The sequence below is a fragment of the Microcaecilia unicolor genome, chromosome 7, assembly GCF_901765095.1.
Source record: "Microcaecilia unicolor chromosome 7, aMicUni1.1, whole genome shotgun sequence".
Taxonomy (NCBI): domain Eukaryota; kingdom Metazoa; phylum Chordata; class Amphibia; order Gymnophiona; family Siphonopidae; genus Microcaecilia; species Microcaecilia unicolor.
In genome coordinates this window covers 135,328,349-135,349,534 of record NC_044037.1, presented here as the reverse complement: position 1 = coordinate 135,349,534, position 21,186 = coordinate 135,328,349, and the positions used below count along the sequence as shown (strand labels likewise).

The 21,186-nt window shown below is 43.4% G+C and overlaps 1 protein-coding gene across 3 annotated transcripts in view; it reads left to right on the top strand.

Annotated features, from left to right (window-relative positions):
* The window catches only part of C7H21orf58 (chromosome 7 C21orf58 homolog), an 872,003-nt gene that overhangs the window by 121,240 nt on the left and 729,577 nt on the right, over window positions 1–21,186 (top strand). For all 3 annotated transcript variants that reach the window (XM_030210678.1, XM_030210677.1, XM_030210676.1), the window contains exon 3: window positions 20,375–20,448. In XM_030210678.1, coding sequence (XP_030066538.1) covers window positions 20,375–20,448 — 74 coding nt within the window. The remainder of the gene's footprint in view (window positions 1–20,374; window positions 20,449–21,186) is intronic.

Here is a 21,186-nt window from a genome sequence, read left to right as displayed (position 1 = left end):
AAACAATTCCATTAAATTGTTTTGATTTAGGGGATTCAGGAGTTGAACAAAAGTACATAATCTTTAAATAGGAAGCCTGATGAACTGGGAGCATTTTATTCCTACGTAAATAACAGCTAAAGTAACGGCATTAAATCAGGGCATGTTAGCATAAGATGTTAAAAAAAACATACATGTATATACAATAATACAAGACAGCGTAGGACGCAACCACTATTTAAAATCAAGTCAGAAGAGTCTACTGGAAATAGAATACTAGAAGTAAGAATTAACTAAACACACTCAGGATAATTTCTAATCTTTAATCTAATAGCTTAAGTATTATTCTTCACAATAGTACAGTTGAGGAAAGTGATTTTAGGATCCAAATAATTTGCTCAGGTATGGTCCATGCCTAGTTACTGAGAACGGCGTTGGACAGGGGGATTATTACGCCGGACATGCTTATGAAAGGACTGTGGATTTCTGCGGCAGGTGGTAGCATAATGACCTAGGCAATGGCAACGGAAACACATAATATGTGCTTGCTGATTCTGGCTAGCCACTTCTGGTTGCTGCAAAATTCTGAGAACCTGATAGGGTGGGGAGTAATGGTGGGTTCACTGATTTAGAGGGCTGATTAAGGGATTTTGGCATTAAAGGGCAAGTCTGGAGCAGGGATCCTGGTCCAGAACTAGAAGGGATTATAGTAGTAGGGATACCTGACAGAGGTACAGATTGATGGATCACAGGAGTAGTAGGCTTTGAAACTTCTGTAGATCCGTCAAGAGTGATGGGATGTGAAGGAGGAGTGGGGAGTGGGTTTGTGAGGTTCAGGAGATGTAGTGGCAAAGAAATATAACCCACGACAACGCTACAGGTTAAAGATTCATTGGAGAACCCCGACTCATATAGAGACGGAGCCCCCTCACGTGGAGATGGAGCTGTAGGTGCGGCTGCATCCACAGAAGGATGTGCCGGGTTTTGGGAAGTGTGCAGAGATATGGAATTACCTTCTTCTGCCCCAATAAAGATAAATTTATCTAGCGCATTAAGGTGTTTATCAAAAGAACTTTAGAACAGTCTCTAGGGGCGTGGCCATGGTCAGAAAAGTAGATGGCACAAAGGGTGGTGCAAATGGTGTGGTGGAATTATGTGCTGAACTTTATTGTAGTGTGAAAAGAGTTGAATAGAGTAAAGAAAGACAATAAGACTGGCACTATATGTAAATCTGCTTGAAAAATTAATCCAAAAAATTAGAGTGAATTATATACTTACCTGCCTTCAGAACTTCCCAGTGTGCAGGGATAGTTCACAAAAGGGAAGGAGACCTGTGAATACGTCTAAGTAAAAAGAAAAGGTTGCCTATGGCAATTTCATAAAGGTACAATTTTAGCTGAACCGGACAAAAACAAAAAACTTCAATATGTACACAGACAAAACAAAAAATTCAATGTAAGAGTCAAGGTACTTAGCAGACCCCGCGGTCCAAACCTGAGTTATTAATTAATGTGTCCATTAACTATAACTTCTCGCAGCAGGAGCCATTACAGAACACTAAAGATGCGGTCGCTAAAAAATACCTGTATCATAAAAAACCCTCGGTTCACCTTGAACCGGAAAAACCCCCTCAGTTAACCCTTAACCGGAAATACCCTTGGTCATCCCTATACCGGAAAAAAATCCCTCGGTCAGCCAGAGACTGGACAAAACAAAAACTTCAATATATAAAAACCTCTGTATCTTAAAAACTCAAATGGATAAACCTATGTATCCCAAAAACTCAAGTGGATAAACCTATGTATCCCAGAAATAAAAATACACAATGTGATCACTTCAAAATATGTAAAAAAAAAAACCGGAATGGTCAGCTAAAATTATAGTACCTGAATGAGGGCAAACCCCAAAACCACTTGTTGGTATTCACAAAGGGGCAACAATTCTCTGTAAAAAAGAGAACCCCTAAGAGAAACCCACAGCTTTGTACAAGGACAGTAAGTAACAGGAATGTAAGCCGAATTTTTATAGGTCTGTCAGGAGAGAGCTGAAAGCACACAAAAAATGATTTTTAAACTCACTGTGTCAATTCTGCTTCTGTAATCTCCATGAATGGAGCATGCAGGGTAAATTGTACAAACAATTTTACTCTGGCAATTGTCCCAGAAGAAACCTTGAGTTAAATTAGGAGAAGAAAGAAAAGAGATATACTGCCAGAAGCTGAAAAGGTTAGAAAAAAACTACTATGGAGCAAAGGTTTTAAAACAAGCAAAGTTAAGCCTAGCAAGAGATGTTCCAGTATTTTGTAGAGTTATTTATAGTTAGATTAGAATGCCTGCTGTTCATGTAACTGAAACAGTCAGAACGAAAAAGGAAATGTTTTTTTTTAAAGGAAAGCAAAGAAGGAGTTTCCCAGCAGATAGATACAGATTATATCCCAGCATGCATCAGCAAAGGTGGGCTGCTTAAGGCACACGTTCGGGGGTCACCAAAATGTAAATAATTTGCGTGTTCCTACCACCTATTCTGATCTCATACTCCCCCAGACTGCTCTTTACACAGTCTAGGAATTAACAAACTCCATAATCAGAAGGACTCGCTGGGATATAAGAAGATAGTTTATTACAATCTCACCAACAGTAGTACAGGCAAATCAGACAGTCATATGGTGGAGCAGCATTACATGACACGTCCTCTCTCGCTCTCTCTGGCCTTCTGGAGTCTTCTGATCTAATACCCCCCAGACTGCTTCCTTTATACTATTTTGGCCCCATTGATTCCAATGGACCCCAGTTTTTTCACCAGAGCTCTTTGGCCCTTATCAGTTGATCAGAATGACTCCACATGTTATCAAGTTCTAAGTATAAACAAGATATGCTCAGAGCGCATCTTGTGAGATGACTTCACATGTTCCACAAACCTTCCTCTAGCCCCCCCCTTTGGATGTTCTCACCCGGGGTGCAGCTGACCCAGTACTATCTCTACATAACCACAACAATCTTGCTCATGATGTCTTGTAGGTGCCAGTCTCAGGATTGTTTACAGAGTAGATTTCCCCCATCCTCTGTCAGCTCTCAATTACCTCATTTCAGCACTTGCCACAGTGAAATGTAACTGTGTCAAAGGTGATCTCTGATTTTAAGAGGCCTGAGCCTGAGCCATTGACCTGTAGTTTACTGAGAGCAAGGGCTAGCATATTTGAAACAGGTGATGCAATCTGTCCTTCCATTCTTCCACAGTAGGAGCCGCAGTTTTCTTCCAGTGGAATGCAATGAGACACTTCACCGCAGCTATGCCCCGATGAAACAGTTTATCCTGCCACCAATGTAAGCCATTTCAATGCAACCCCAACAGACAGAACTGAGGAGTGAAGGGCACCTCACTCCGAATAGCTGCCGATAAGGCTCGCACCACCTCAGACCAAAAGGTTGATGTTAAATCACATTCCCACCATACATGCAAAAACGTACCTCTACCATTCTCACGTCACCAACACACGTTAGGCACCTGAGGAAACATCTTCTGAATTCGGTCAGGTGTGTAATACCATCTAGTAAGTGCTTTATATGCATTTTCTTGTACCAACACACAGACCGATGCCTTGTGGACTTCACCACATATACTCTCCCAGTCTGATGCAGAAAAACTACATTGTAAATCCTTTTCCCAATGAAGCATAAAGGCATGTTTAGACCACTCCCAACCCCTCATAAATTTGTAAATCAGGGATATAGGCCAGGGAGTTTTTTTCAAAAGAAGCCAGAGATTCTCCAGACACTCTCTCCTTCGGGGGTCTTCCCACAACCAGCCTTGTTGCACTATAAAATGTCTCAACTGCATATATGGTAGAAAATCTTCCTTCGGTAGATCATATAGTTCCCGGAGCTTTTCAGATGAGACCATGCCCCCCTCAACAAGGACATCTCGAAAGCAGATCAAACTCAGCTTTGCCCACCGTGTAAATATCCCACCCCTTCGTCCTACCACATCTTATAACAGCCAAAGTAGATGTCTGATCCTTCTGACCCCACCTCTTATGCACCTCAGTCCATATACCCACCAAGTGACACAGAAAGTGATTTAGAAGGTCTTGTGTCCCCTCCCTTGACTCCAAAGAATTCTAAAGCAATGAGCTCAACTGTCGTTCGGTTAAGCTCTCCTGCTCTAAGACCACTCCCGGCTTATCCAATCTAATTTCCCAATCTAGAACCATTCTTAATTGAGCCGCCATATAGTACCAATCTAGATTAGGTATTGCTCTACTCCCTTGTTCCGGGGACCCCTACAACACTCATCTAGACAAGCATATTCATTGCAGATATCCTGAAAACTTGAATGGCTCAGTGTGTCCCAAGGACTGGGCTGAGATCCTCTGCTTTAGAGAGTTGCCAGAAATTCATGCACAAAAGTTGTCCCCCAATCCCATTCTCATTACTTCCTGTACAAAGGCCGGCTCACCCCACTGAATGCCTTCTTAGCATCTAATGCCAGAAAGGCTATTCGAGATTGACCCTGCTGAGCAGCCCAAAGCAAATGCAGAGTTCTGCGGATGTTATCCTCCACTGTTCTATGTGGTATGAACCCTGACTAGTCCACATGAATGATGCGCGGCAGAACCCTGCCCAACCTATTAGCCAAGACCTTAGCCAAGATTTTTGTATCAACATTAAGAAGGGAAATAGGCCTATATGCCCCACAGACTGATGGATCTTTTCCAGGTTTAGGCAGTACTGTAATGCCCGCCTCAACCTTAGATAACGGAAAAGCCTTCCCCTCCAGAACTCCATTGCCCACTAGGAAAGCGAATAGAATGTTGGGTGTTATTAAGAAGGGTATGGAGTCCAGGTGTGCGGATGTTATAATGCCGTTGTATCGCTCCATGGTGCGACCGCACCTGGAGTATTGTGTTCAGTACTGGTCTCCGTATCTCAAAAAAGATATAGTAGAATTGGAAAAGGTACAGCGAAGGGCGACGAAAATGATAGTGGGGATGGGACGACTTTCCTATGAAGAGAGGCTGAGAAGGCTAGGGCTTTTCAGCTTGGAGAAGAGACGGCTGAGGGGAGATATGATAGAAGTGTATAAAATAATGAGTGGAATGGATCGGGTGGATGTGAAGCGACTGTTCACGCTATCCAAAAATACTAGGACTAGAGGGCATGAGTTGAAGCTACAGTGTGGTAAATTTAAAACAAATCGGAGAAAATTTTTCTTCACCCAACGTGTAATTAGACTCTGGAATTCATTGCCGGAGAACGTGGTACGGGCGGTTAGCTTGACGGAGTTTAAAAAGGGGTTAGATAGATTCCTAAAGGACAAGTCCATAGACCACTATTAAATGGACTGGAAAAATTCCTCATTTTTAGGTATAACTTGTCTGGAATGTTTTTACGTTTGGGGAGCGTGCCAGGTGCCCTTGACCTGGATTGGCCACTGTCGGTGACAGGATGCTGGGCTAGATGGACCTTTGGTCTTTCCCAGTATGGCACTACTTATGTACTTATGTACTTATGAACCAGGAGATCTCCCATCTCTCCCATGAATAGTTTATAAAACCGTCCTGTGTACCCATCTAATCCAGGAGCTTTACCATTCTTTAAGTGCTGAATGACACTCTCCCAAATGAATGGGTCCCCCAACTGCTCTGTCTCTAAGGCTGTCAACTGTGGGATAGGGACCGAATCCAAAAATCACTTTATGGCCCCCCAGAGATACTGCCTCATCAGCCTGATAGAGCTCACCATAATAATGAATAAAACAGGAGTGAATATCTGAGTCAGTATTACACCATTCTCCTCCTGTGCCTCGAATCTTCTGTATATTCGAGTTAGCTCTCTTGGCTCAGAGGTAACAAGCTAGCCTTGCCCCCGATTTATTAGCGAATTCAATGAACCTCTACCTAAGTTTAGTTTGGTGGAATTCAACTTCTGTCATTTGCAACCGCGAAAGCTCGTTCCATACCTTTCAAAGCTCATACAGAACCTTCTGGTCTTGAGCTCTGTTATGTTGACATTCTAGATCAATGAGACGACTTTGCAAGCACAGTGAAGATGCACCCCTCTCCCTCTTCCTCCGGGCTCCCCACTGTATGAATACCCTCGAACAACTGTTTTCAGCGCATCCCAAAGTGTTCTGTCCCCAACCTCATCAGTATCATTGTTTTGTCTATAATCTTGAATAGCCCTTTTTACTGCCTGGAACACCTGTTCGTCTCCCAACAAGGATTCGTTAAGTCTCCAAAAACCCCTTCGCCCCTAACCTCCCACACCCTTAAGCATAATCCAGACGGGGGCATGGTCTGATATCTGAATGCTCCCAATTTTGGCTTCCCCAAGATAGCTCCATAAATTGCAATGGATCCAAAGACCATCTATTTGAGTATATGAGGCACTTGCATGTGAATAGAATATATAATTGCACTGTACGGAGTGTAACAAGCGCCAACTATCTACCACTTCCAGTCCTTGAAAGAATTCCTGCAATGCTCTCTGGTGTGGGTTGCTATACAGTCCACCCCCAGATGAATGATCCAAACACGCATCTGGAGTCACGTTACAATCTCCCCCTACAATCACCATCCCTTGAATGCACCCCTATAGTTCTCCCAGGATTGTCCGGAAAAACTCCGACTGGCCCAAATTTGGGGCGTATATATTTACTAGCGTGATCTCCCAACCCTGACAACTGCCCCTCAAAACTAGACATCTCTTGCTTTGATCTTTAAATTCCTTGTGGATAGTGAACCTGAACCCATCCCTGAGTAGAATAGCAACTCCACCTGTACGTTTACCCCCTCATCCTTGGTGACCCATCACTGTCCTAAAAGGATGGCGCCGTAAAACTTGTAAATCTCAAGGGCATAAGTGTGTCTCTTACAAAAAAGCTACATCCCATTTTAGTCTGCCCAGCTCCTTATAGACTACACTTCGTTTCCCGGGATTATTAAGACCATTGACATTCCATGATCCCACTATTATCTGACTGGCATTGCTCCACTCGCTCATCCCAGATTGCTTTCCCTGCCTAACTTTCCTTACTCCCATTCCTAACCCCTCTCCTACCCCAGTGTCCCTCACCCTTTTCACATATAAAATATTGAGTAGAGTGGAACAGGTGGATGTGAAGCGTCTGTTCACGCTTTCCAAAAATACTAGGACTAGGGGGCATGCGATGAAACTATAGTGTAGTAAATTTAAAACAAATCGGAGAAAATATTTCTTCACCCAACGCATAATTAAACTCTGGAATTCGTTGCCGGAGAAAGTGGTGAAGGCGGTTAGCTTAGCAGAGTTTAAAAAGGAGTTAGACGGTTTCCTAAAGGACAAGTCCATAAACCACTACTAAATGGACTTGGGAAAAATCCACAATTCCAGGAATAACATGTATAGAATGTTTGTATGTTTGGGAAGCTCACCAGGTGCCCTTGGCCTGGATTGGCCGCTGTCGTGGACAGGATGCTGGGCTCGATGGACCTTTGGTCTTTTCCCAGTGTGGCATTATTTATATCTTATAACCCCCCCTCCTCCCTCATCCCCTCCCCAGAACCTGCTGATGACTCCCACATGAATTAGCCATCTCTTGAGGATACAACAATCCCCTCAGAAGGCTCTTATCCCCATAAGTGATTCCCTACTTACTCCACTTCTCCACACAATCACATTCCCAACCTTCAACCCACATCTCCATGTCATCCAACATATTTAATATATGTATACACACATACCAGCCTACCTTAGTTCCTCTACAAACAGACTCTCAACCACATACTTATCCCCCCACCTAACCCCCCACCCCAAAACACTCAACCTTATGTAATCATGCACTCAATCACAACTACTCAGACACCCCCAACTAAAGTGGTAATTACGTAACTAACAGGCGTGGTCATCCACACCCCCATACAATCCCTGCCACCCACTTTGTCATCTCCCTCCCCAACACATTCCATCTACCCGCACCAACATTTCCAACACCCCACTACAACAACAAACCCCTCTCTCCTCTCCATAAAGTGGGATGCCTAAAACGCCTTGGTGCATAATGATCCCCCCCACTTAAATTCCTTCAATTCCCTCACCATTCACCTTCCCCCTCCAAAAAGAATCAGATAGTAACATGGAAGCATACAAATAAAGATTAAACTCACAGTTCGCCCCCATTACCCAGAGACAGAGATTAGTGAAACCCGGCATGTCCACCAAGAGTTCCAAACCCCTAGTCTTCAAGTTGAACTTTTATGCAGCTTTTTTCCTCAACCCACCACAGCCTGCCAAGTCGAAACTTCCCTCGAAACATTCTCCTGTGCAGGCGACTATGGAAGGGTCAGCAGGTTCTCGTATCCCAATTCTTTCAAGGCAGTCCAGACTTCAGCAACTGATTTTACCTTCCGCGATTTTCCCTCAACAGTCAGCCACACCGCAAAGGGGAATCACCAGTGGTAACATAATCCACGAGCCCTTAAGAACTGGGTGATTTCTTGAAATGAACGCCTCTTTTGTAGCGCAGACCAGGCCAAATCCTGATAGATGCTAACCTTGCAGTTTTGCCAGCTCAACTCAGGCTGTTGGCGCACCTTGGAGAGAACCCGCTCCTTAGTTGGAAAATCAGCAAAACATGCAGTAGTATCGCATGGTATTCCCTCTCTGGTGGGTCCCAGACTACAATGCGCTCTTTGAATGCTAAAGTTCAGCAGTTCACCTCCTCCACCTGGGTTCAGTAAATAATTACAAAAGTCAGTGACTACTTGGAAGCAGTCCTTGAACCTCTCTGATTCCGGAATACCCTTAAATCTAAGATTATACCTTCGGGATCTACGTTCACGATCCTCCAGCTGGTTCTTCAATTCTTGAATTATTACAGTGTCTCTGGATATGGATCCTTTAAGAGTGCACACCTCCTCCCGGACAGAGTCCACTGCCTCCTCAACTGTAGCTACAAGGGCTCCCAAATCGCCAATCTCCGCTTTGATATCTTTTAAAGTTTCTTGTACATCTCGGCAAACACCTGCCATATCTTCTCTCAGCTCCTGAAGCCAGCCTACCATATCGTGCTTGGTGACTTCAGCCTGTTCCGTTCACATCTGCACGTGTTCATCCTCCTCCTCTGACTCAGACTGGAGTGGTGCCATTTTTTTTATCTCCTCTGCATCCCCCGCCATCTCCAAGCACTGTTTATCCTGCTGGTTCGCAGTAAACCAGAATTTTTCTAAGCTCCTTCGGGGCGGCATATCGGCTTCTTCAAGCAGGATGCAATTATACTGCACTGCAGAAGAAGTAAATACTGAGAATTGCTCAAAGATATCTAAGCCCATTCAGAGCTATCAGATTATGCAGCCATACTGGTAAGTGACATCACTTCCTAGCTCAAAGACACAATTTTTTGTACATTCAGATTCAGAGGAGAGGTATGAGTTAAGACAGTACTCGAAATGTAAAACTGCACGTGTGTTATATGCAGTTATTTGCCCATGCAAGTTAATATATATTGGAAAAACTATAAGAGCTTTTAATAAATGGATTATTGAGCACAATGTGAACAGCAACACAAATTTGAAGAGTTACAGTTTCTAGTGTTGTACTATTATCAACAATGGTGATATAGATTCAGACATACACATAGTAACATACAGGGCTGTGCCTAGGGTCTCTGGCGCCCCCCTGCAGACTATCAGTTGGCGCCCCCCCCCCCCCCCCGCAGAATATCAGTTTGCGGCGGCGGCGGCCCCCCCCCCCCCGTGAAAATGATCGCTCACCACTTGCCACACTGACAGGAATTGTCAGCAATATTCTTAGAAACAGATTGCTATACATTGCAAAATAAGATAGCAGATGTAAATTCTCAAAGTGGACATATTCCAAACACTAAAATGAAAATAAAATGATTTTTTTCTACCTTTGTTGTCTGTTGACTTTCTTTTTCTGATCATGCTGGCCCAGTATCTGATTCTGCTGCTATCTGTCCTCTTAACTCCGTTTCCAGGGCTTCCTTTCCTCCTTCATTTCTGGTCCTCAGCTTCTGCCTATTTTCTTCATCCATGTGCAGTTTTTCTCCTCTCTTCCTTTTCCCTCATTTCATCTCCTTCATCTTTCTTCCCTCCCCTCTATGTCCAGCAATTTCTCCTCTCTCCCTAAGCCCTGCCCTCCCAATCCATGTCCATCCATGCTCCTCTGTCCCCTGCCCCCTCCATTCATCCTTTTCCAGCAATTCCCCTCTCTCCCTGAGCCCTGCCCTCCCAATCCATGCCCATCCATGCTCCTCTGTCCCCTGCCCCCTCCATTCATCCCTATCCAGCAATTCCCCTCTCTCCCTGAGCCCTGCCCTCCCAATCCATGCTCATCCATGCTCCTCCGTCCCCTGCCCCCTCCATTCATCCTTTTCCAACAATTCCCCTCTCTCCCTGAGCCCTGCCCTCCCAATCCATGCCCATCCATGCTCCTCTGTCCCCTGCCCCCTCCATTCATCCTTTTCCAGCAATTCCCCTCTCTCCCTTCCATGACCCCCCCTCGCATCCATGCTCTCGTCTCTCCCCTGCCCTCCCGCTCCCATTGTTCAACTGCCCGCCCTCTTCTCTCCCCCCAACATCCCTTTTCTTTTTTTTTCTTTTTAAATGTACCTCCGTAGCGGTTCCGGCAGCGTCAGTGAAGGAGGCGGTGCTCCCGACGTCGCTAGCCTTCCCTTCGCTGTGTTCCGCCTCCTTCACTGACGCTGCGCTGCCGGAACCGCTACGGACATAGGCGGTCGGTGGCCCAACTGTTTGGGGAGGCTAAAGGGGGCAGGGTTAGGGGTGGGGCCAGGGGTGGAGCTTAAATCCATAATTGTCTGATAACACAGAAAAAAAATAAAAATAAGTCACAATTAATACCTTTTGTTAAATTTAGATATTAGCTATGTATCATATGTCACAGAATAAAGTGGTTGCTCAAAGCATATACTAACCACAATCCCTCAACTGCAAAACACTATGCACAATTCAAACCTTCATTATACTCACTTCAGAAACAATCTAAGTAATAATCTGTCACGGAAACAGGACATCTAGAACCCCGAGTTCACAAATTGAAGGCACATAAAATAAAATATGTGAATCAACCTAAGCATTTTTTCAACAGAGAAAACTTAAACTAAATGGCTAATGTAGTATCCCTTGAGCTACTACTGAAAAAGATGTGAGCAAAAATCCAAATAAATAAACACAGATTCATGCCAGTGCAATATCCCAAGCAGGCTAGATTTCTGCTTAGTGACTATGCTGGGAGCTCCTCACAAGTTAAAAAACCTTTGATTGAGTAATGAACTTTGAATTCAACTAAGCTGTATTTTTGCACAGACTTTTTGATTTAAATAGGGCACTTATCTGGGCTGTAGCTGAGTTGATAGGGTATGCACGACAGAGAGCTCCATGATCGATCCATCCATCCATCCCAGTTGTGTGCTGCCACTTCCACAATCAACACCGGCCACCGCGGACTTGGCACTAAGCACCCATCATAAGCGCCCCTTAAAGAAGCTACTAGTTATTTCTATAGCGTTACTAGACGTAGGCAGCGCTGTACACTTGAACATGAAGAGACAGTCCCTGCTCGACAGAGCTTACAATCTAATTAGGACAGACAAACAGCACAAATAAGGGATAAGGACAAAGAGTAGCAAGATTCCGGAATCCCAAAGACTACTACTACTACTTATCATTTCTATAGCGCTACTAGACATACGCAGCGCTGTACACTTGAACATGAAGAGACAGTCCCTGCTCGACAGAGCTTACAATCTAATTAGGACAGAGAAACAGGACAGACAAGAGATAAGGGAATATTAAAGTGAGGATGATAAAATAAAATAAGAAAAGGATTGATGTAAAGCCCTCTGAATTACCTGAGCCATTAGAAACCTCTTCAGTGCATTCCCTGGTTTTAAATTCATCCCTCTCACCACAGTACACACAATATAGGGCCGCACTTTTATGTCTGGAGTCACTTTAACAGTCAAGGGTGCAGGATTTTCAGAAACATGCTAAATTCTTAGCAACATTTTACTGACCTCTTCTACTTCGTCCTCTTCTCCATCTCCACTGTCCTTCTTCTGTTTTCTCTCTCTCTTTTTCCTTAATGTGCTCTTTTTCTGAATTTTCCAGTTTACCCTTTCCTTTGCGCTTTGCCACCTCCTCGGCCACCAACCCTCAGGTATTCCAGTACTGATTTGGTCTGGCAGCCATTCACCATTTTTTCTAGACGTTTGTCTTTTAGTTTGTTGCCTTTAAAGTTTATTTCTTTTAATTTGGGGCAGTCAGCCAGTTCTGTAGGAATCTCACTCTGTTATTAGACATATCCAAGCTCTTGAGAGCTGGTAGGAGGCCGACGTCGGGGTGGAGCTCGAACTCCTCGATGGAGCTCGGGCCCGAAAAAGCCACAGGGGAAAGCTCGTTACTGGAGACAGCAGCAAAGCCTGTAGCCTGTTTCTGCTGAGGTTCAGCGTGGCCAGCTCCTTCAGCTCCCCCAGTTCGGCCGGCAACTCCCGCAGCTGGTTGCCGGAGAGATCGAGAAGGCGCAGGGAACATAGGCTGCCGAGCCCCAGGTGAAGCTGCTGCAGGCCATTCCGGCGCAACACTAGATTGTGCAGCTGTTGCAGAAGCAACAACTCGGCCAACAACACACGCAGGCTCGGGCAGCGCGACACCCCGTCAGCCTGTTCCAACTGCTGCTCCACAGGTCCTTCCAGCACCAGTTCCCGCCATTTCTCGCGGCTTGCTTGTTCAATCTCGGAGTGGACCACTCGGCCTCCATCTTGCTTACGCCTTTTCCGCTGCTGCCCTCTCAGCTCCCCGACTTTCCTGCAGTGGCCGCCCGGCGTTTAAACCTTTTTAAGTTGCAGCAACGGCGGAAAAGGCGAGGAAAGGTCACAACTTGGTAAGCCTCCCCAAGCCTCTTATACAGGGCGCCTATGGCTACGGAGGTACATTTAAAAAGGAAAAAAAAAGAAAAGGGATGTTGGGGGGAGGGCGAGCGAGGTGAGCATGGTGCGGCGGCGCCCCCCAGAGGGAAGCGCCCCCCTGCCATGCTTACCTCGCTTACCGTGTTGGCACGGCCCTGGTAACATAGTAGATGACGGCAGAAAAAGACCTGCACGGTCCATCTAGTCTACCCAACAAGATAAACTCATCTTCTTGTGTATACCTTACCTTGATTTGTATCTGCCATTTTCAGGACACAGACCGTAGAAGTCTTGCCCAGAACTAACCCCATTTTCAGGACACAGACCGTAGAAGTCTTGCCCAGAACTAACCCCATTTTCAGGACACAGACCGTAGAAGTCTTGCCCAGAACTAGCCCCACCACCCAAACACCAGCCCCGCCTCCCAATCTTGGCTAAGCTTCTGCACAGGATTCCTTTATGTTTATCCCACATAAGTTATTTATTGGTTATAAGTATTTGTTCTTTGATTTATTAGAGGGGATTTTAAAAAATGTATGTATTTAATTGAAAAGACATCATTTTAATTTGTTTTATTCATGTTATGAGTTTTCTTATTGATATTTATTTATTTGAATTTCCATCTGGACTTCATATGTATAAGTTATTATGTGAATTTGAGACCATATTTATTTTTATTTTGTAATGTACTATTTATTTGTTTTAAAGTTTATTATCATTGACTTGATTTTAAGTACATTTATTATTGTTTTTGCAAGTTTTTTTCCTCAACCACTACATCTGAGGGCTAGGACAATTGTTCTTGCAAGATTGTTTTTGATTTTGTGTACTCAGATGTTCCAGTGATGTCAATGATGTCATTAGAATGCAGAATAAACATGGCTGCTGGAACCCATTGGATTTTGAGCATTATTTAAAACTTTATTTGATATTAAGCAGCAGTTTGACTATTTTTTTTAGTGTTTAGAGATTGCCTGAGACTGTTTTATATGATCATGAAGTCGGTGGCGCTTTGCTTTATTTTTGTTTTTAGCAATTTTTATGTGTTTTTTTAGCGTTTTGAATTTACTTTTTCAATGTTATTATTTTACCTACTGGAGTTGTAAATCAGTGGTCAGAATGTTTTCTGAGCCTTGAGCTGTATTTTGGGCTTACTTTTGATGATTTAAAAGGATTTTACAATCTTTAACCTTTGACCTGAGGAAGGACTATAAAACAGCAGGCAGCAATAAGAGGTCACGTTTCCATTTGCTGATCTGATCGGGAGAAGTGCTGTTCATTTGAAGAGGTGGTTGATTAAGACTTGCTATTAGGGGTATATTGTTTTATCACCCCTTTTAGGGTCTCTTTCACAAAGTTGCACTAGCGATTCCTTCCTGTGTGGTAAATGAGAGGAACCCATTCAATTCCCATGGGCTTCCTCTCATTTGCTGCACCGGAATTGCTAGTCGGCTTTGTAAAAGAAGCCTTTAGGGGGGTCTTTTACTAAAGATTAGCTCCAGTTATCTGCAGCAGGGCCCATAGGAATAAAATGGGACCTGCTGCAGATAACTCAAGCTAACCTTTAGTAAAAGACCCCCTAGTTGTCTTTTCAGAATTTATATGATAATGTGATCTCTCACTGAGCACTGATACTCTGTCATGTCACTTCTATACATGTACATTGGAACAATGCATAGGGATCCCGCAGATCTGGCTTTTATACTGCCCTGAATGGAGCTTTTTAACAGTACACTACTGCTTGTTTTTTTTTTTTAAATATAAAGCTCAGCTTTTTTGTTCTTTGTATCCACATGTACCCACATTGAGCATACCTGTCCACAATATGTAAATAATTTTTTCCTTTCTGGCATGTGTATGTTTGTTATTTGAATGTACTTTTATTTATTATTTATGTAAAATATTTATTGTATTTTTTGATGTATGTTTTTTTTTTTTAGTATTACCCCTAACTGAGCCTGTGGGCAAAATGTGGCCACGTCGGGTACTAACTGCTAAGAAACCACTTCTCCTTTTAATTATTCTGATCTGCTTTTATTTCTTGTTCTATTATTTGAGGGCATAATGTTTACCTATTTTTGTTGGCTTTGATATTAGTGAGTAATACAGACAGAAAAATAAGTCTAAGCAGACATTCCATGTGATTGAAGCTGATCCGAATACTGCAGCAATTGTTTATGTGAATCAAAGGGTTGGGTTGAGTTGTTCAATGTTATGGTTATACGGGCCAGATATTGAAGCCTATATCAAGCAGCTATAGATTTTAGGCGGGCTCACTTCTTCAAAAGGACTTTTTTTCCTGATAGTGACTTTGGCGAGGTCTGGAACAATTAACAATTTCTTACTGTCAAATTGCAGATCAATAGTGTTGCGTGCTCCTATTAAGATCTGTAAGGCCTGTGGAAAATGAAGGAGCTTTGCAATAGCTGGTCTAGGTTGTTGTAGGATTTGCTTGAGGCGCAAGGGTGCTTTGTGAGCCCACTGAAATTGCAGTGGAGGATTGTTAGTGATTTTTAAGAGATTGGGTAACCAGGAGTAAGGAATTTAATCATGTCAGATCCTTCAGCAACTTCCTTGAGGCTGATGATTGTGATGTTGTTACCCCAATTTCGATTAGAAAAATCTTCTATATCTTGTTCCAATTTCCAAATATGCTTGTGGGTTTGTTCCTGGTGCTGCGCTAAGGACAGTGCCATCTGGTCGACATGTGTCTCAAGTGATTCACCATGGAATTGAAAGGCTGACATAGATGTAGTGAGTAATTGTAATTCGGATTTTAACTCACAAGTCATCTCTTAAGCCTGAAGTTCTTCCATCATGCTATCTGAAGGTGAGGAAGATGAGTTTTCAGGTGCTGCTATTTCTAACAGTTCGTGTTTGGTGTGATTCAAACCCATTTGTAATAAGTTCTGAGACTCAGATTTATTTGATTTGGTCAATGACATCTCAAATATGTAAGTGCAGAATAAGTATAAAAGAAATTAAGCCAATTCTGTCAGATATTTTAAATCTTGGGACAATTTTCTAAATAATTAGGAGGAGCAAAGTCTTCAGGTGCCCATCTTAATCGACAGCTCAACAGTGTCCCCCCCCCCTTAAGCAAGCACTGCCAGATTTTGTCACCCACTTGGGTGCTTGATTAAATTCAGCTTGTCTATGGAGAAAAAAGAAACACACAACACCAAATAAAACTTAATGAAATGGAGGCACTAGTATTTTAAGCAGAACATTATCAGGAGCCAGGGGAAGAGGAGAATGAGACTAGTATTTGTGGGGGAGGACACCAGATTTAGAAGGTAAAACAGTGCCATATATGCAGAATAAAATTGCGCACATGAAATTTGCATAAAGTTACACTACATTTTTTTTTATAGAATACTAGTGTAAGTGGCTGAACATTTGCCTATATTCTAGGCCCAAACACTTATACAAACCATAGAAGTGGTATAAATGCTCACACCTAGATTGCACAAGACCACACATAGATTATAAGATTTTATAAAGTATCCATGCAAATACAGTGGTGGAAATAAGTATTTGATCCCTTGCTGATTTTGTAAGTTTGCCCACTGACAAAGACATGAGCAGCCCATAATTGAAGGGTAGGTTATTGGTAACAGTGAGAGATAGCACATCACAAATTAAATCCGGAAAATCACATTGTGGAAAGTATATGAATTTATTTGCATTCTGCAGAGGGAAATAAGTATTTGATCCCCCACCAACCAGTAAGAGATCTGGCCCCTACAGACCAGGTAGATGCTCCAAATCAACTCGTTACCTGCATGACAGACAGCTGTCGGCAATGGTCACCTGTATGAAAGACACCTGTCCACAGACTCAGTGAATCAGTCAGACTCTAACCTCTACAAAATGGCCAAGAGCAAGGAGCTGTCTAAGGATGTCAGGGACAAGATCATACACCTGCACAAGGCTGGAATGGGCTACAAAACCATCAGTAAGACGCTGGGCGAGAAGGAGACAACTGTTGGTGCCATAGTAAGAAAATGGAAGAAGTACAAAATGACTGTCAATCGACAAAGATCTGGGGCTCCACACAAAATCTCACCTCGTGGGGTATCCTTGATCATGAGGAAGGTTAGAAATCAGCCTACAACTACAAGGGGGGAACTTGTCAATGATCTCAAGGCAGCTGGGACCACTGTCACCACGAAAACCATTGGTAACACATTATGACATAACGGATTGCAATCCTGCAGTGCCCGCAAGGTCCCCCTGCTCCGGAAGGCACATGTGACGGCCCGTCTGAAGTTTGCCAGTGAACACCTGGATGATGCCGAGAGTGATTGGGAGAAGGTGCTGTGGTCAGATGAGACAAAAATTGAGCTCTTTGGCATGAACTCAACTCGCCGTGTTTGGAGGAAGAGAAATGCTGCCTATGACCCAAAGAACACCGTCCCCACTGTCAAGCATGGAGGTGGAAATGTTATGTTTTGGGGGTGTTTCTCTGCTAAGGGCACAGGACTACTTCACCGCATCAATGGGAGAATGGATGGGGCCATGTACCGTACAATTCTGAGTGACAACCTCCTTCCCTCCGCCAGGGCCTTAAAAATGGGTCGTGGCTGGGTCTTCCAGCACGACAATGACCCAAAACATACAGCCAAGGCAACAAAGGAGTGGCTCAGGAAGAAGCACATTAGGGTCATGGAGTGGCCTAGCCAGTCACCAGACCTTAATCCCATTGAAAACTTATGGAGGGAGCTGAAGCTGCGAGTTGCCAAGCGACAGCCCAGAACTCTTAATGATTTAGAGATGATCTGCAAAGAGGAGTGGACCAAAATTCCTCCTGACATGTGTGCAAACCTCATCATCAACTACAGAAGACGTCTGACCGCTGTGCTTGCCAACAAGGGTTTGCCACCAAGTATTAGGTCTTGTTTGCCAGAGGGATTAAATACTTATTTCCCTCTGCAGAATGCAAATAAATTCATATACTTTCCACAATGTGATTTTCCGGATTTAATTTGTGATGTGCTATCTCTCACTGTTACCAATAACCTACCCTTCAATTATGGGCTGCTCATGTCTTTGTCAGTGGGCAAACTTACAAAATCAGCAAGGGATCAAATACTTATTTCCACCACTGTATATACCTCACCCACACTCTGCCCATGTGAATGCCCATCTGTAGTGTTCACACCATCACATCTAGGTGCATACTTACAGAATATCGCTTTGCTGGAAACTGTTCACATACATATATTGTTCAAGCCTCTCTTAGACTTACATAGTAACATAATAGATGACGGCAGAAAAAGACCTGCACGGTCCATCTAGTCTGCCCAGCAACATAAATTCATATGTGCTACTTTTTGTGTATACCTTACCTTGATTTGTATCTGTCATTTTCAGGGCACAGACCGTATAAGTCTGCCCAGCACTATCCCTGCCTCTCAACCACCGGCTCTGGCACAGACCGTATAAGTCTGCCCAGCACTATCCCCGCCTCCCACCACCCAATCTCGGCTAAGCTTCTGAGGATCCATTCCCTCGGAACAGGATTCCTTTATGTTTATCCCATGCATGTTTGAATTCCGTTACCATTTTCCTCTCCACCACCTCCCACGGGAGAGCATTCCAAGCATCCACCACTCTCTCCATGAAAAAATACTTCCTGACATTTTTCTTGAGTCTGCCTCCCTTCAATCTCATATCATGCCCTCTAGTTCTACCGCCTTCCCATCTCCGGAAAAGGTTCATTTGCGGATTAATACCTTTCAAATATTTGAACGTCTGTATCATATCACCCCTGTTTCTCCTTTCCTCCAGGGTATACATGTTCAGGTCAGCAAGTCTCTCCTCATACGTCTTGTAACACAAATCCCATACCATTCTCGTAGCTTTTCTTTGCACCGCTTCAATTCTTTTTACATCCTTAGCAAGATACGGCCTCCAAAACTGAACACAATACTCCAGGTAGGGCCTCACCAACGACTTATACAGGGGCATCAACACCTCCTTTCTTCTGCTGGTCACACCTCTCTCTATACAACCTAGCAACCTTCTAGCTACGGCCACCACCTTGTCACACTGTTTCGTCGCCTTCAGATCCTCAGTTCGTTTGCGGATTAATACCTTTCAGACTTGTTACTGTAAAGTCTATGATATCTTGAAAGTATAACCTTGGCACACCAATCACACCTGAAGTCTCTATTATTTTTCTGAAGTCTCTTTTATTTGAATAAATCACAGATAATTTACTCACAGTCAGATGTTCAGAAGTGCTGCCCCAGGGCACAGATACTCCATAATTCTGAGAGCTGTTTTAATGGTTGGAGGTGAGAAATAGTTGAGCAGATAGAAGTATCTCAGAGCTGGATGACTGCAATGTGCGATATCTCATTAGGGAGGAGATAATTTCAAGGTAAAAAACCAAGTTCATTGCAGGGAGTTTCAGCAGGACAGTGCTGTCTGTAGCAAGATGGTGAATGCCTCATGGCTGAAGGGACAAAGAGGTCAAGAAGCCTCACACAGGCTCAGGGAGGAGCAGGTAAAGACCAATGGGGACAGAGCCTGCCATCGGGTAGCAAGGGGTGGTCCTAGAGGACGACTCTCGATTGGATGGAAAGGTCATACCTGGCTGACCTTTCAGAACAGAGATAGTAAGACTGACCAGGAAATGATAGCAAGTAGACACAGAAGCCAATCTTGGCTGAGAGAGAAAAGAGGTCTAGGCAGTAGCACAACCAATGATATCAATTCTTCTACAGATAAGCAAGTGTGGCTGCATCGCCTGTGAACTACATTACTCATAATGCATTGCTCCTGTATCTTTGCAGTGGAAACTGCAGCAGTGAGAGTCCTTAGAAATGAGAATAACAGTAAAAGCATTACACACATTTTAGAATCACATTATAAACTAGTGCAAGGCTATCAGAGGACAGAACATATATAACTGACTAGAATACCAGCATTTGTGCTCTTTCTTGCTGCCTAAGATTAGGCAGCTCCCTATAGAATTACTCCCATACAGCCTGTACCTGTATACCTTTACCCAAAGTGAGCGGAGGTGTTCCTAAGAGGGGAGGGGAATTTGCCTTTCTACACATACTTTTAAAAGTTAGCTGTATGTATATAAAATAACCCAGAAATTGTGTTCATATTAAAGAGCATTTAGGTGCATAAATTCACTGTGGTAATTTTCCAAAGTAGGAAAAGATGCATGCTTTCATTTTGAAAATTTGCTGAAGCCCTTGCACAAGGAAAAGTATATGTAGTGTGTTAGGAGAGAGGGTTGGAAGGGAGGCTGATTTCATGGTTCTGCAGCAAATTATGCAGCTGTTGAAGCAGCCAAGGAATTGCGAGAAGCCAGTCTCTAATTCCTCCTGCCGGGAAGTTTGAATGATATGAACAGTGCCTCATATGATAATGCTGCAATTCATCCTGTAGGGCGATATGACTGGTATGAGAGGTTCTTCAGTTACTGATACTGTGATTCCTCTTGTAGAGAGTTATGATGGACATGAGAAAGCGTTACAGAGTGCCCTGCGAAGGAGGAAGGACCTGCTGCAGAGACTTCGGGTAAGAATGAAAGACAGGGTGTGAGTGTGGGTAAAAACCATTTGAATTTTCACTTATACTGTGTAGCTGTAGTTTTACGTGTAATTTATTTCCATAACATAAATAAGGAAATAAATTTACAAACATGTATAGATTCAGATGCCACAAATGTCTCACTTTCAAGAATCTATTTTGAAGCAAGAAGTATATAGCTGTGTGCAAATGCAAATAATAATAATATAGTATGCTCCATTTCTAAGAATACCCTCTTTCTGAATGTATGCCAATGGAATGTTCCTTTGACTGGCCAAATCAGTTAAGTATGCAATTTGATGACATCATTTAGTATTTTTGTTGCATTTTATTCTTATTTGTTCTGTCTTAGGGGCCCTTTTATAAAGGGCTTACCGTGCGCTATTGGACTTGCTGTGTGCCAGTTTGGAAGTACCACAGCAGCCTGATGATAGTTCCCACCCCCAGTATGCGCCATCTCCAGCACTATAAAAATATTTTGTATTTTTATAGTGCTGGTCACTGCCAGGTTAGTGCAGAAGCCCTTACTGTCACCTAAATAGGTGGCAGTAAGGACTCCCCCGGAAATGGCTGCACGCCAATCCCTGTGATTAACGCAGAGCCATTTCCTTAAAAAAAAATACAGCCTTTTACCCGCTGCAGTAAAAGAGGGCCTCAGCACACATCAAAAACATGTGCCGACAGCTTGGTAAAAGAGGCCCTTATTAAACTGTAAAATTCTGATAT